Source organism: Rhinolophus ferrumequinum, chromosome 11 (assembly GCF_004115265.2).
Source record: "Rhinolophus ferrumequinum isolate MPI-CBG mRhiFer1 chromosome 11, mRhiFer1_v1.p, whole genome shotgun sequence".
Taxonomy (NCBI): domain Eukaryota; kingdom Metazoa; phylum Chordata; class Mammalia; order Chiroptera; family Rhinolophidae; genus Rhinolophus; species Rhinolophus ferrumequinum.
In genome coordinates, this window is record NC_046294.1 from 48,666,095 (window position 1) to 48,678,638 (window position 12,544).

General features: G+C 54.6%; 1 protein-coding gene across 5 annotated transcripts in view; it reads right to left on the bottom strand.

Annotated features, from left to right (window-relative positions):
- Positions 1–2,931: 2,931 nt before the first annotated feature.
- Positions 2,932–12,544, bottom strand: part of FAM168A (family with sequence similarity 168 member A) — a 149,773-nt gene continuing 140,160 nt past the window's right edge. For all 5 annotated transcript variants that reach the window (XM_033121491.1, XM_033121488.1, XM_033121490.1 and 2 more), the window contains 4 exons: positions 11,797–11,939; positions 10,190–10,364; positions 8,711–8,841; positions 2,932–8,054 (listed from right to left, as the gene is read on the bottom strand). In XM_033121491.1, coding sequence (XP_032977382.1) covers positions 8,729–8,841; positions 10,190–10,364; positions 11,797–11,939 — 431 coding nt within the window. In that variant the 3' untranslated portion in view covers positions 2,932–8,054; positions 8,711–8,728. The remainder of the gene's footprint in view (positions 8,055–8,710; positions 8,842–10,189; positions 10,365–11,796; positions 11,940–12,544) is intronic.

The following is a 12,544-nucleotide window of genomic DNA, read 5'->3' on the forward strand; positions in this document are numbered from 1 at the left end:
CTCTTGACTTCAGTATGGAGTGGGGGGGTGGGCAGCAGAAGGCGGTCACCTGGGCTCTCAGAAGCGACTGGCCTTATGCCAGGGACGCCACGGAGCCTCTAAAGCATGTAGGAAGGGGAAAGCATGATTGGTCAGCTTGCTCTCGCTGTGGGAAGCTGCAGGCGCAGGGGTTCATAAGGAAGCTGCTGCAGACATCCAGGCAAGAGATGGTGGGGGCCCGGCTGCGTGGGTGCTGGATGGATCCAAGAGATTCTTAGGACAGACCTCCAGGTCTTGGTAATGGGATGTAGGTCAAGGGATTAGGGTTCCCTGGGCCAGTTGGGTGGGCAGAGCAGCAGTCCTGGGGACCTGTCCTGTGGCATCTGGTTGTGAAGGCCTGGCGCTCAGCGACAGATGTGGCCTGTGGGAGCATCTGCAAGCACGCAGGTGCGGATTCACACAGGACGGGACGGGGAGGGAACGTGTGCCGGGGACAGGGCTCTGGGCACTGCCGAGACTAAACGCTAGGGGAGGCGAGTGTGGGGAGCAGGTGGGTCACAAGGCCAGGTGCTGCTGAGGGGTCAGGAGGGACGCAGTGTCTCGGGGCTAGTGGACACGGCTGTGGCAAGAGCCGTCCCACGGGAGTGGCGAGAGCAGGGCCGGTTCTGAGTGGATTGAGCTCCTTGCAGAAACCTGTGTCAAGCAATAGCTGGTGGAAACTTACGACTCCAGAGAGAGAGGGTTTTTAGTTAATGCTGGGTTCTTTCGGTGTTTGGTATGTTTCAAGATGGAAGAGGGGGACACATTTAAAAGCTGATGGGAGAGGTCCAAGGAGAGGCTGAAGTATGAGAAAGTGACATTTGATGGAACCTGGGGAGGTATGGAAAGGGACTCCTGTAGGGTCCCAGCTTCAGAGGGCAGAGGTCTTTCTCCTGGGCAGACGCCAAGGCAGTGGCCTGGCCTAGCAGCTTCCCGAGGGGAGGCTGGGAAGACATGCCTCGAGATTCCACTTCTCCCTCCCTCTTGCCTTTCTAGGCCAGAGGCTTCTCTCTCGGGCTTCCCAGGGGGCAGGAAAGGAAGGGCACCTCTGAGAACCCAGGAGGCAAAACTTTACCTGCTCCAGGGTTAATTTTCTGGAGCACCAAAGGTTGCCAAAGGTCCCCTCAGCCAGCCAACTCCCTGCACCCAGGACTTAGAAGACACACTGGGACGAGGCTACACTGAGCTCTGGGTGCCCTCTTGCCCAAGGCACATGCAGATGCCAGCCAGGGTGGAGACTGGGAATGGGCCTCCCAGGCCTCGTAAGGGACACCCAGGTAAGGGCGCTGGGCCCTGGGGTGACAAGCCCGGCTCCCATCCAGAACGCCCCTCTAATTTTCCGCTTGCTGGAAGGTCAGAGAAAGGTATGGCCCTGGCCTCAGTTTCTTCACCTGTCCCTTAGTGTTGCTGAGCCCAACTCCCAAGTGCCATGAGGAGCGGAGGGATCAAGGTAGGGATGTGTCAGGTGCCCTTGGCCTCTCAGGCTCAAGGTCGGCCCAGGCCCCTGGAGGAGAGGGGAGCCCTGGGCCGACTACTCCTCACTCCACCAACACCCTTCCCCCCAGTCAGGACTGGGGAAACGGGGGCCCAGTCTCCGCTTCCCTGCTGGCTCCTGGCCTCGGCCCTACCCGTGCCCTGGAGCTGAGTCCCTGGGAAAAACCGCCTTTCTGCCCCGAGAAACGGCTGTGACGTAGCCTGGAACTACCTGTGGCCAGAGGTGCCTTCCCCTTCCACACTTGACGGAGCTTTCAGCTTCCAGGAGGGAGGAGTTTCCCGGCAGGTGAGGAGGGAGACCAGGAGGGCACTACGGAGGCACAGGGCACAGGGCGTGAGTTGTTGGAAAGGCCTGGAGAGTTAGGAGTCCTGAGTTCTAACTACAGCTCTAGCGTCAGCCAGCTCACTCAGCCTCGGTGGGCCCATTTTCTCTCCAGCTGAGGAGGCTGAAAACTTAAGAGGCTGGGCGAGTAGCTGGAGGCCACGCTCTGGGAGGGAACGGTGGTCGCGATGCCCAGAGAAGCCTGGGCCTGGGCAGTGGCTTTCCCAGAGAGGAAATGAGCGATGTTTAGAATGTAAAACAGCGTTTGCCTACCATTTGGAGATCACATGACTTCCCTTGAAGTCATTTTGTGAGTACAAACTTCCCTGTTTCCCACCTGACAAATTTACCCGTTAAGCAAGCTCAGGCATTCCACCTCTGGAGTGGGCTGCACGTGGGGCTCACGAGCTCCGTCACCGTGGTTCTTCTCCTTCGCTGCCCCCTCTTGAGAACAGGGCTCATTTACTATCGCGCTGCAAGGACTGAGCACAAAGCGCACTGCCAGCCGCAGGGTGGGCTCTCGGGAGCCGTGAGCCTTCACCAGTCACAGCCTCCGTCTCCCGTAGCCAGGCCCCTCCACTATGGCTCCCAGGGAAGCCCCGCCATGCCTTTGAGGAGATGCAGCACAGGTGTGACCTCACTGGCGAAAACAAGTTTAGAATTAATTGTGAGGAACCCAGGGGACTCACTGGTCCAGGAGCTGGTCTGTGTTCTTCCGTCGCCCCAAGAACCACCAGTCTGGTCACCCCAGACCTTTTTTTTTTTTTGGAAACTTTTTTTTAATAGTTATTGAATGTTCTACAGCTTACAGTAAATATCATAGTTACAAATTCTTGGCTTCAATCTTTCAGAGCGATCACTATCTGATCTTCAGAACAAAATGAAACAAAAACCCAAAAGAATCCAAAACAACGAAACAGAACCAGATTTACACTTCATACACACAAGCCAGGCCACGGGGCTTTCCAATCTTTACACTCCAGGCTGTGTTTTGAAAACACCTATGACTTCTTTGATCAAACTACTTGGAAGACACTGGTCAAAGGTTTATTATTATTATTTTAAGTGTTTTTCCTTTTAAAATGTGAGTTCCAATAAAATTTAAAAATTAGATTCCAACTTGTAGATTAAAATGAATTAAAAAATACAAAATCATATACAACACTCTCACAGGGATGTTACATGCCATGAGAACAGGTTTCTTGTCATGTGATATGAAACAGGGATGCAGATGCCTTAGTCAGGAGATGGGACAGGCCCGTGGGCCTTGAGAAGGTACAGACAACTCCAAGTTGCTAGAGGCCTGGTCGTACCTCCCCTGGTCAGGAGAAGCTTGTCTCTGGGCAGCCTCCCTCTTTCCCATTCTCAGCCTTGAGGAGGAAGGCTGGATGGAGCCTGGAGCTGGTCTTGCTGGGGTCAAGCTCAAAGATGATTTCACCCATTTGACTCCTATGGTCAAATCTGGTACTTATCTGCAAAGCTGTTATCTCTGTTCTCTTTAGGAAGGAAAATATCCCTCCACCAGGAGCTGGAATGGGTAGAGGGCCTCAAACTGCCGTGGCAAGGAGCCCAGGGACTAGATGCAGCCACAGGAGAGCAGGAGCTCATTTCCCTTTCAGGCTGTGGCAGCCAGTCCTAACTCCTGCGCTTGTCACTTGGCCACTGGACTGGACTCAACAGCATGCAAGATAGAAAATACCCACTGAAGAAACTGAGGGAGTGGGACCCAAGTCTGGCTCAGGCAAGGTTGCCTATGGAATGTTGAAGCTGGCCTGCCGTGAATTTTGAAGGCTGGGCCCTGGAACCATGTAATGCCTAATTTCAGAAAGGAGTTTTCTAGGAGAGAGAAACATGGGCAGGTAAAGGACCAAGCCTGCAGCCAGCCTGGCATGCGACAGGACTGTGCTCTGAGAGGCTCAGGTATGGAATTTGATGTTAGCCTGTCTGGGTTTCCTCCGCTTTCGGAGGTGGGTTGGGCCTGGATTCCCGCCTGCCCACTCCACTGCCTGACCTAACCCCTCTCCGGTTTCCAAGTTTGGCAAGTGGCTGGGGACCACATACCCTATAGAGACGCAGTAGAATACAGGATGGGAAAGCAGAGCCGCCACATACTTTCAATTGCAATTGAGGAGAAACGCCAGGGTGACATCTAAATGATTAGTCAGTGTTGTGACCGAGGTCCACGCCTTCTAGGTCTCCCTCTCTGGTCCTGGAGCAGAGCTGAGAAATCTGATCTGCAGGGCCCCAGGCCAGTGCCTCGCGGGGACCGGCCACGTCCTGTCTGCACAAAGACACCAGAACTTGGGGAACAAGGGGCCTGCCCTGCTTTATGCCCTACGTGATTCATTTCTGAAGGCCACTCAGCACAAAGCAAGAGCCTCCAAAGAAGCACCCCCAGCCTCTGGGAGATACGTCAGATGTGGAACAATGTGGGTGGCCACAGATCAGAGGTGGGGTAAGGAGTAAGGACTGTGCACTCTCTCCAGGCCCCGGTCCTCGCCCGTGGGGTCTGGGCAGCCCACCCCGTCTGCAAGCCTGCCACTCGGACGGGGCAGTGCCAGCAGAAAGAGCAGAGGATTTGAAGAGCTCAAACCTTGGTTCTTTCTCTTATGAGCTCTGTGACTTTTGGCAAGTCTCTTAAGCCTTCTGAGACTGTTTTTCCATCTATAAAATGGGTATTTTGGCAATCAATGTCAAAGTACTTTGTACCTGAAAAATACTCTGGACAGGTGTGCGTGTCCTTGTTCAATACTTAGGGAAGGGGATATCACTCCAGGAGGGTCATCTCCAGGGGAGGGAGGGGGAGAGAGAGAGAGAGAGAGAGATCGAGAGAGATCGAGAGATCGAGAGAGAGAGAGAGAGAGAGAGAGAGAGAGAGAGAGAGAGAGAGAGGAGCAACTGTCTGGTCTCACGGGGAAAAAAAATTAATTTTTCAAAATGTAGCAGATTATTTTAGGCTCACCACTTGGGGGCACTCCAGCTTCCTAGGCCCCAAGCTAATGAGGGGGAGTCAACTAGAAGTGGGGGAAAGTGAGGAGGTTGGCTGGTGACTGAAGCCAACTATGCCCCTAACCCTGGCCACCACGCTGCGGTGCTGGGAGAGGCAGCGCAATGGGGTGACAGAAGGGTTTGCGTGCGGAGGCCAGCACCACACTCAGTCGTGCTGGCTCAGCCCTGTCCTTGCTGCCTTGCTGGCTTTCCTACGACGGGGCCCTGCCACTCTGACCTGTCCAGCTTGACCGCTGGGCCATCCACGCCCTTTGGAGGGTGCCTCTGGCACCCCGACACCTGTGAGTCTGCCAGCTGTGCTGGCCCCCACAGAGGCATACTGCGGCCCCAGCCCTCCTGGCTCGGTCCCTCTGCAATGACTCCCCAAGCTTGGCTAGGCTTGTGGCTCTCCATCAAAGCAACAGGATGAGGACAGCTGAACTGGGGCTCCGGAGCTCATACTGAAAAAGGGGTGCTGGGCCTGCGCTCTTCCAGCCACAGCTTTTCCGGGCCTTGTTTATGCCTCGGGGCCTGTCTCTGATCTTGACTTACATACTAGGGCTGAGAGAGGGTGCAGGGCATAGATAGATGCTTTAGTCTACCAGCCTGTGTATGGAGTCAGACTGGAGGGAAAGAGAACAGAAACACTGGGATTCTGCCACTTATGAGCAAGTCACTTTGCTTTTCCGAGTCTGTTTCTTGATGGATCAAATGGGAGGAATAATCTATTGTATGTCTGTGTCAGGACATGGTAATAAATCAGAGGATGGATGTGAAATTGCTTTGCGAGGTACTAGGTGTTAGAAAGTACAAAGTAACAAGGTTATTCCTAGGTCTCCGCTTTTTCCCCTTCTCTCGTGGTTCTCCTCTACCCCATCAGAAGCAACAGGATTCAGGGAAGCCTGTCAGGATACCAGCATTCTGCTTACTTTGGGCAAGGTCGTTCTAGAACCAGTTTCCTCGTTTGTCAAATGGGTGTGATAACTTATCCTGTTTCTCTCTCTCAGGGCCAGTAAATTAAAGGCTGTGAAATGCTCTGAAATCTGTGAAGCACCTGACAAATGCAAAGGTTTCCTATTATCACCATTATTGTTTTGGCATTTTCCAAACATGTATGACATAATCTAAAACAACCTTCACCCACCCTTACAAAACCAGAGAGCGGGAGGAAGCATTTGCAAAAAATGAATTAACACTGGAAAACTTGGTTGTTTTAAAGTGAAACCTCTTCAGCACCCCAGAACAGACCGTTTAGAATAGCTGGGCTTCTCCTTACTGGTTCCAGATCTCGAGAAGGCCAAGAAGGTGGGCCCCCCAACTCTGGCTCTGCACTGAGGATGCTGAAGGGCTGTCCCCTCCTGGGGACGGCCAGGTAGCCTCTGACGCCCTGGCCCAAGGGTTCCTGATTTTGTTCTCCTTTAGGGAGACGTGGGAGGTAGGGGGAGGGGTATGTCCAAGTTTGCATGAATTTAAAATGAAAAGTTATTAAAAGTCCCAAATGTTATCAACGATCCCATTTTATACAGAAAATGTTCCCGCCCCCACTAGGGAGGCTGCTGGCCCAGCCAAGTGCTGGGTGCAGGGGGGCAGAGCTAGACAACCAGGTCCCGGCCGCGACTAGCAGGGCCTCCCGACCCAGGGACCCCTCTTCTGTCTCCCAGGAGATCCCATGTCTCCTGGGCCTCATCCTCATCCTCCTTTTCTCTCAGGATGATAGTTCCAGATGTCTTCACAGAATTTCCAAATGCTATTTCTTCATTTGCAATTTCTGCTCCTGCCATCTGCCCCCCTGTGACCTCTGCCCAGTCTTCAACCCCTGCCTTGGAGTCCATGGAGGAAAAGAGCAGAAACAAAAGCCCTGATACTGTCCCGGCATCCACCGGGTGTGAGCACTGCTGACTTAATGTTTGCAAGACCAAGCCCACCCATCCCTAGGGGCACTTCTGTGGGCGCCACGCCCCTAGGCAGGAAGGCTGCGTTTCCTGCTAATGTCCTGCGAGGTCTAGGGTTAGGTCCTTTCCTCCGCTCTGGGTCTCGGCTTCCTCGTCTGTCAAGTAGGGGAATGGATGAGATGACTGCTAAGGTCCCTTCAGTTCCATGAGTCTATGAAATGTTTATTGCTATTGCTTTTCCTTCACTATCCTGCCCTTCAGAGCCACCAGCACCCAACTGGAATGTGGTTCCTTCACTTTGGCCGCGAATGGCAAAAGGTAACCAAGAGCCTGGCCTACCTGCTAGTGCCAGGGACAGATGGGTGAGCCCTGGCACCAGGAAGGGCAGAGGGAAGGGAGAGAAATGCGTTTCCCACTCTAATCAGGAGACAGCTCCTCAGCAGAGTGGGTCCATGAGGGCTCAGAGGCCACGGTCTGGGTTACACAAGGGCACCTGGCCTTCCAAGGCTTTGGGAGGCTGGGATCCCACTGCCCTGCAGCGGCTTGGCAGGTCTGAGGTCAAATCACCTTCTGAGGAAGTGCCAGGTCAGGTTACATTACTGTGCAAATCAGAGGTCTAGGCCCAGACGATTCGGCCAGAGACCTTGCAAACCAAAGCCAGCAGGCAAGCACCTCTCTCCCCATTTCCCTCCCACAGTGCCCCACCCCCCCCCACCCAAGTTTTCCCATAGAAAGAATCTGGTTTTCCCAGGTTCTCACCTGGGGTATTAAGCTGCTATGAACACTCCTACCTAATCAGGTGGTTTTGTTCTTGGTCTGTTGCGATGGTTCTCAGAAGACATTTCATTTATGTCAGGACATGGTAATGTCCCAAACTAATCTCGCTTGAGAAAAATCAAAGAAACAATCCCCCAGAGATGTGGCCTGCTCTGAGTTCCCACCCTGGACCTGAGGGCCACACCTGTTATGCTCTTCAAAGGAAATCATGCCTTCAGCTGAACCACTGCAATAAACCCCACTCTCTACCTGCCCCTAGACTGGGGTCCCCGGGGATGGGACGCTTGGGAGGGAAAGAAGAGCAGAGAGGATGTGCCTGGTCAGGTAGGAGGGCGGAGAGAGCTGCAAGGGCAGTGGCTAAGAGGGGTAGTGGGGGAGAGGCAGGAGATCAGAAAAAGCAGCTTTTACAAAAAACAAAAATCAAAATCAAAACCGTTAAAGATGCATAAAGTGACCCTTGCACTTCCGTTGTCTCTTCTTGCAAATAGAGGTGGTGCTGCTAGGGAGCTGCTCCAGCACCTGTGTAAGACTTGAGTAGTTGCATACGATGTGTGACTCCAGATCTGGGGGAGGAAGGGGAAGCCATTAGTGACAGTGACATTTGCAAGGCCACCAGGCAGCCACTGGACCCCTCCCCTCACTGTGCCTTCCCAGCGACGCTGCCCGCTTCCCGTCCAGGGCCAAGAGCTCCTGGAGGGGATGGAGGGTGGGCGCTGAGGAGGGAGGTAGTGCAGTGAGGACCCTGGTGGCCTGTGGCTCACTGGCGCCGCCTCAGGAGCTGCCCAGGTCCGTGAGGAAGCGGGCGCTGGGGGTTGGCCCGAGGTCTCCACCTGGTCCCACCTGACTGAGGTAAGATTTCCTTTGCAGGATGCGGCCCTCAGTTAAAAGAAGTCTGAAGACTGTACCGTAAAGAACATAGGATTTAGCACGAGAGGACTGGAGTTCAAGTCCCAGCTTCACTTTTACTGGTGAAGTGATGCTGAACACTAGTTATCTGTACACTAGAGCTAATCACCCTTACTGCACGGAGCTACCGTAAGGATTATGAGACAGCATGCAAAGTGACAGCTATTACAGAGTGATACTACTGAACTGGGAGCAGGGCGTCACTGGAAACTAACTGCCCCACTGACACCTGTGCTTCAGACCAAGCCGGGGCTTTGAAGCAGTTCCAGGATTTAGTCGCCCTCCTGCCTCTCCCACCCGGGGCCCCACTCACTTGGATGGGCTGCAGGCTTTACCAGTGCGGGGGCACATAGCTGTACGCTGGGGTCCCTTGGGCCCTGTACGTTGGCATGGAGACAGGGTGTGCCCCAATCGCGGTGTGCTGGGGTGCAGTCAGCAGGGTACCTGGGCATCCAAAGAGAAGAGTAAAGCTGATGAGGCCATCCCCGGATGCTGGGGTGAAGAGGATGAAGTCACGGTCCTTCATACAGCTGCTCCACGGCCGGCACCCCCTCCCGTCTGCTCATGAACTGCCGCCTGCCCTCCCCACCTTGAGGTTTCTGCTTAGAGGAAACTTTTCTGAAGCTCCAGAGTCAATCCCTCTTCTCCAGGGGTCTCCCTTCACTCTTCTTTGTGTGCTCCTCTCATTGCAAGTGTCATAGTGAGTGGTAACTGTTGGTTTACGTGGTTATTTCCCACCCACCAGTTGTTCCTAAGGGCCGGGCTCTAGTCTGACTGGTCGGTAACTAGTCCCCAGGACCAGAACAACAGGCTGGCACCAAGGGGATATTCGATAGGTCCTGACGTGACCTGCAGAAATGAGAGCCCTCAACAACCCCTTACTTTGGGGCAGAATAAAGTCCCCAACTCCCACCTCCTGCCTAGTCCACGCCTCGTACTCTGCCCGCAGAAGGTGACCCAGCTGATTCTTTGAAAGCTGGGACACTCTAAAGGTCATTCCCAGCTCCCGTCTTCTCGTGCTCTTCTTTGGAATATCAACTCATCCAACGACCTCCCTAAACCCGCTCTTCCTCTTGCTTCTCTCCCACCCCGACCCTCAAGGTTCTGGAGGGACAGGGCTCTAGTCTAACGTGCGCAGTAAGCCAGAAATGGAGAAGGGTCCTGCATGCCTACCTCTCCCGTGCGTTACAATCAGGTATTGGACAGGCCCTTAAGCCCCTGACTGCCAAGTAACGTTGTCCCGACCTCCTTTCTGGAACCCTGCTGCTACCAGAGTCCTCGCGTCCCCACATCTGCTGTAAACTGCAGCCTCCCCACCGACCTACCTGCTTCCAGCCTCTCCCCATCTAATCCTGCCTCCACCTGGCAGCCAGAGAGAATGTGTAAACCGAACCCCATCTCTCCTCTGCCTAACCCCCTTGCTAGCTCCCTGTTCCCGAAAGGTGTTCTCTCCATTTTATCTTTGCCTACTCCCCCAGCCACCCTTCCAACTTCACATCCCGACTTTCTAAGAGCCTCGGCCCATCCCCTCCTCCTCTTCTTCCTGCGTGGACTGCCCTTCCCTCTGCCATCGCTGGTTGGCCTCTGTTCACCCTGTAAGGCCTAGCTCAACATGCCCTCCTCGGCGAGGTCGTCCTCACCCCTGCAGACAGATTCAGAGGGTCCTTCCTCTGGGCTCCCAGAAGCCCCCAGCGTAGGATCCTCACGCTATGCTACAGCTGATTCCATGCCTGTTCTCCCCCCTCAGGAGCTCCTGGAGGGGGCGGGACACGGACACAGAGGTGGCCCTCACCTGCTGACATCGCCATGGTGGTTCCGGCCACCATGCCCATGGCCACACCGTTGGTCCTGGGGGCGGCGACAGGTGCTGGGTAGATGGCAGAGGGAATGCTGTTGGGCTGGACGACCGTGGTGTGGTGGATGACATGGGGCTGGGCAGCGTACACCGGCTGTGTGTAGTAGGCTCCCTGGGGGAAAGGAGACTGAGGTCACACGGGCTTTCGGGGGGTCCGGGGGTAGGGCCTGCTCTTCCCAGGCCCTAAGGGAGGGTGTCCGAGAAGCACTGGCCCAGGCACACAAGGCGTGGGCCCAGCAAGGGCTCTGCTGCTGTCTTACTACGTGACTGTGGTCAGCTCCATGCTGGGCTCGGCTTTTGGTCTGAACAGTAAGGCTCCAGCCCTGTCCTGCGTTGCTCCTACGGCCGCTAGGACGGTCCAACGGGCTAACAGCTCTACTCCCTTAACACCGATGGGAGCACTTTAAAATATCTGTATTTTGTTGCATTGCGCTCCATGAGCTGCCTAGAGTGTGCGGCTGGGACCTCACCCGATGAGTGAAGAAGGAAGTGGGAGCTCGGGAAGCATTAGTGCAAGTGTCACACTGGTGCGAGCAGTGCTGAACTTTCACATGTTGGGAAAATGTCATCAATGCAGAGCATTTCCCTAAATGTATCCTGCTACCCATTACCCTTTAGGAAAAAAGGTGGAGGTGACTTCCCACTGCTTGGGTCCCGGGGCTGCTTCCTGCTGCCACCGCCCACAAGCCTGCTGATCTCTGGGGGAAGTAGACAGGGGCCCCTGGCTCGTCTTAATCCAGAGCTTCTCAAATCTTTCCACTAAACAATGACAACAGCCTCAAAATGTAGGTTTGTAGCCCGAGATCTGAGAGCACAGTGCAAAGCAGCCTACCATCAACAAGACAAATGGATCTCCAGTCTGTGTTCTGTCTTTCCAGTCGTGCATTCTACTCTCCAATACAGCTGTTTCTAAATGCAACTTACATCTCGGGTAGAAGTGTCACTCCCGAAAAAGTGCTATGCGCATGTGGAAGCCTCATACAGTCACTGTCACATAGCATCAGAGCACCTACATTCTGTAGCCGAAGTAGCCCAGACGGGAGCACTAAGTCGGGGGGACACTTGCCCAGGGTCAGACAGGGAACTGGGGGCAGAGCCTGGGCACTTATCTCCTCCCCACTCAAGCTCACACTTTATCAAGGAAGGGTCATTGTGGGGGGTAGGGAGAGATGCCCAATACATAGGGGTCTCCTCCTGACTCAACCAGGAGCTCCCTGTGTGACCTTGAACCAGTCACTGCCTCTCTGCGTCTCAGCTTCCCCATGTGTATGAAAAGAAGTTGAGCTGGGTGATCTCCACGGCCGCTGCCCTTCTGACCATTCTGGGCTCCATTAACCTAAGTGACTTTGTGTGTGTACACCGCCCCCGCCCCGGGGCTCAGGTGGAGGGAGGGGGTGTATAGACCGCAGGGTTAGTGTCTCACTGACACGACAGTGACAGCTGGCCAGAGCCATGAACTCCTCTTCCTTCTCTTTCCACCCTCCCCAGGCTGGTGGCCCTTTTACCTGCAGAAGAGGTGGGCCCAGGCTCCCACCTGCACCTACCTGGGCATACAGATTCTGCTGGGGGTAGGCACTTCTGATTGGATACATGGCCGTCTGATAGGGGTTGGGTGATGGGGAGTAGGGGGGTGGAGCAGTGTTACTCTGGGTCGGTGGGACCTTGTATGGAGTCCCCGCAGTGTATCCTGTACCAAGGCAATAAGAGAGACTTCCAGTTAGTCAGCAGAACAGCAGCACCGGCAGGCAGCGGGTCCCAGGGATGGCTCCCAGACCAGGAGGGGCTGAATCCAGGCTGGAAACACAGGTGAGAACAGAGAACAGGACTCCACTCAGAGCCCTGGCCCCGGAGGCAGCTCCCTCAGTCCTGGAGCACAAGGCTGGCTGCACGTGTGATTCTGGCACCTTTGATTTCTCTGGGTCTCAGGGCTCTTGGCCACAAAATAACAGACGAACCAGCTGATCTCTTCAGGGCCCCTTGCAGCTCCCAGCCCGGGATTCCCAGCTCCATGCCCTGAGAGGCAGGAGCACAGAGACAGGAGACCCTCAACCCGCTCGCTCTTTATCGCACTCTATCTTCTTGCTTTTCTGGCTCCTCACTCAGTACCCAGAGTATTTCCTACTGCTGTTTCTGTCTTTCTTTCCCCCTTACTCTGTATTTCCTTTTTCTCCTTGTATCTCCCCCATGTTCCCCTTCTACCCTGCCAAGGTTTAAGGTAAAAACTCTACACAAAACACCACTCAGAGATTCTCATCTTCTGAGACACATACAGAGCTGGCTTTTCATCCCCTC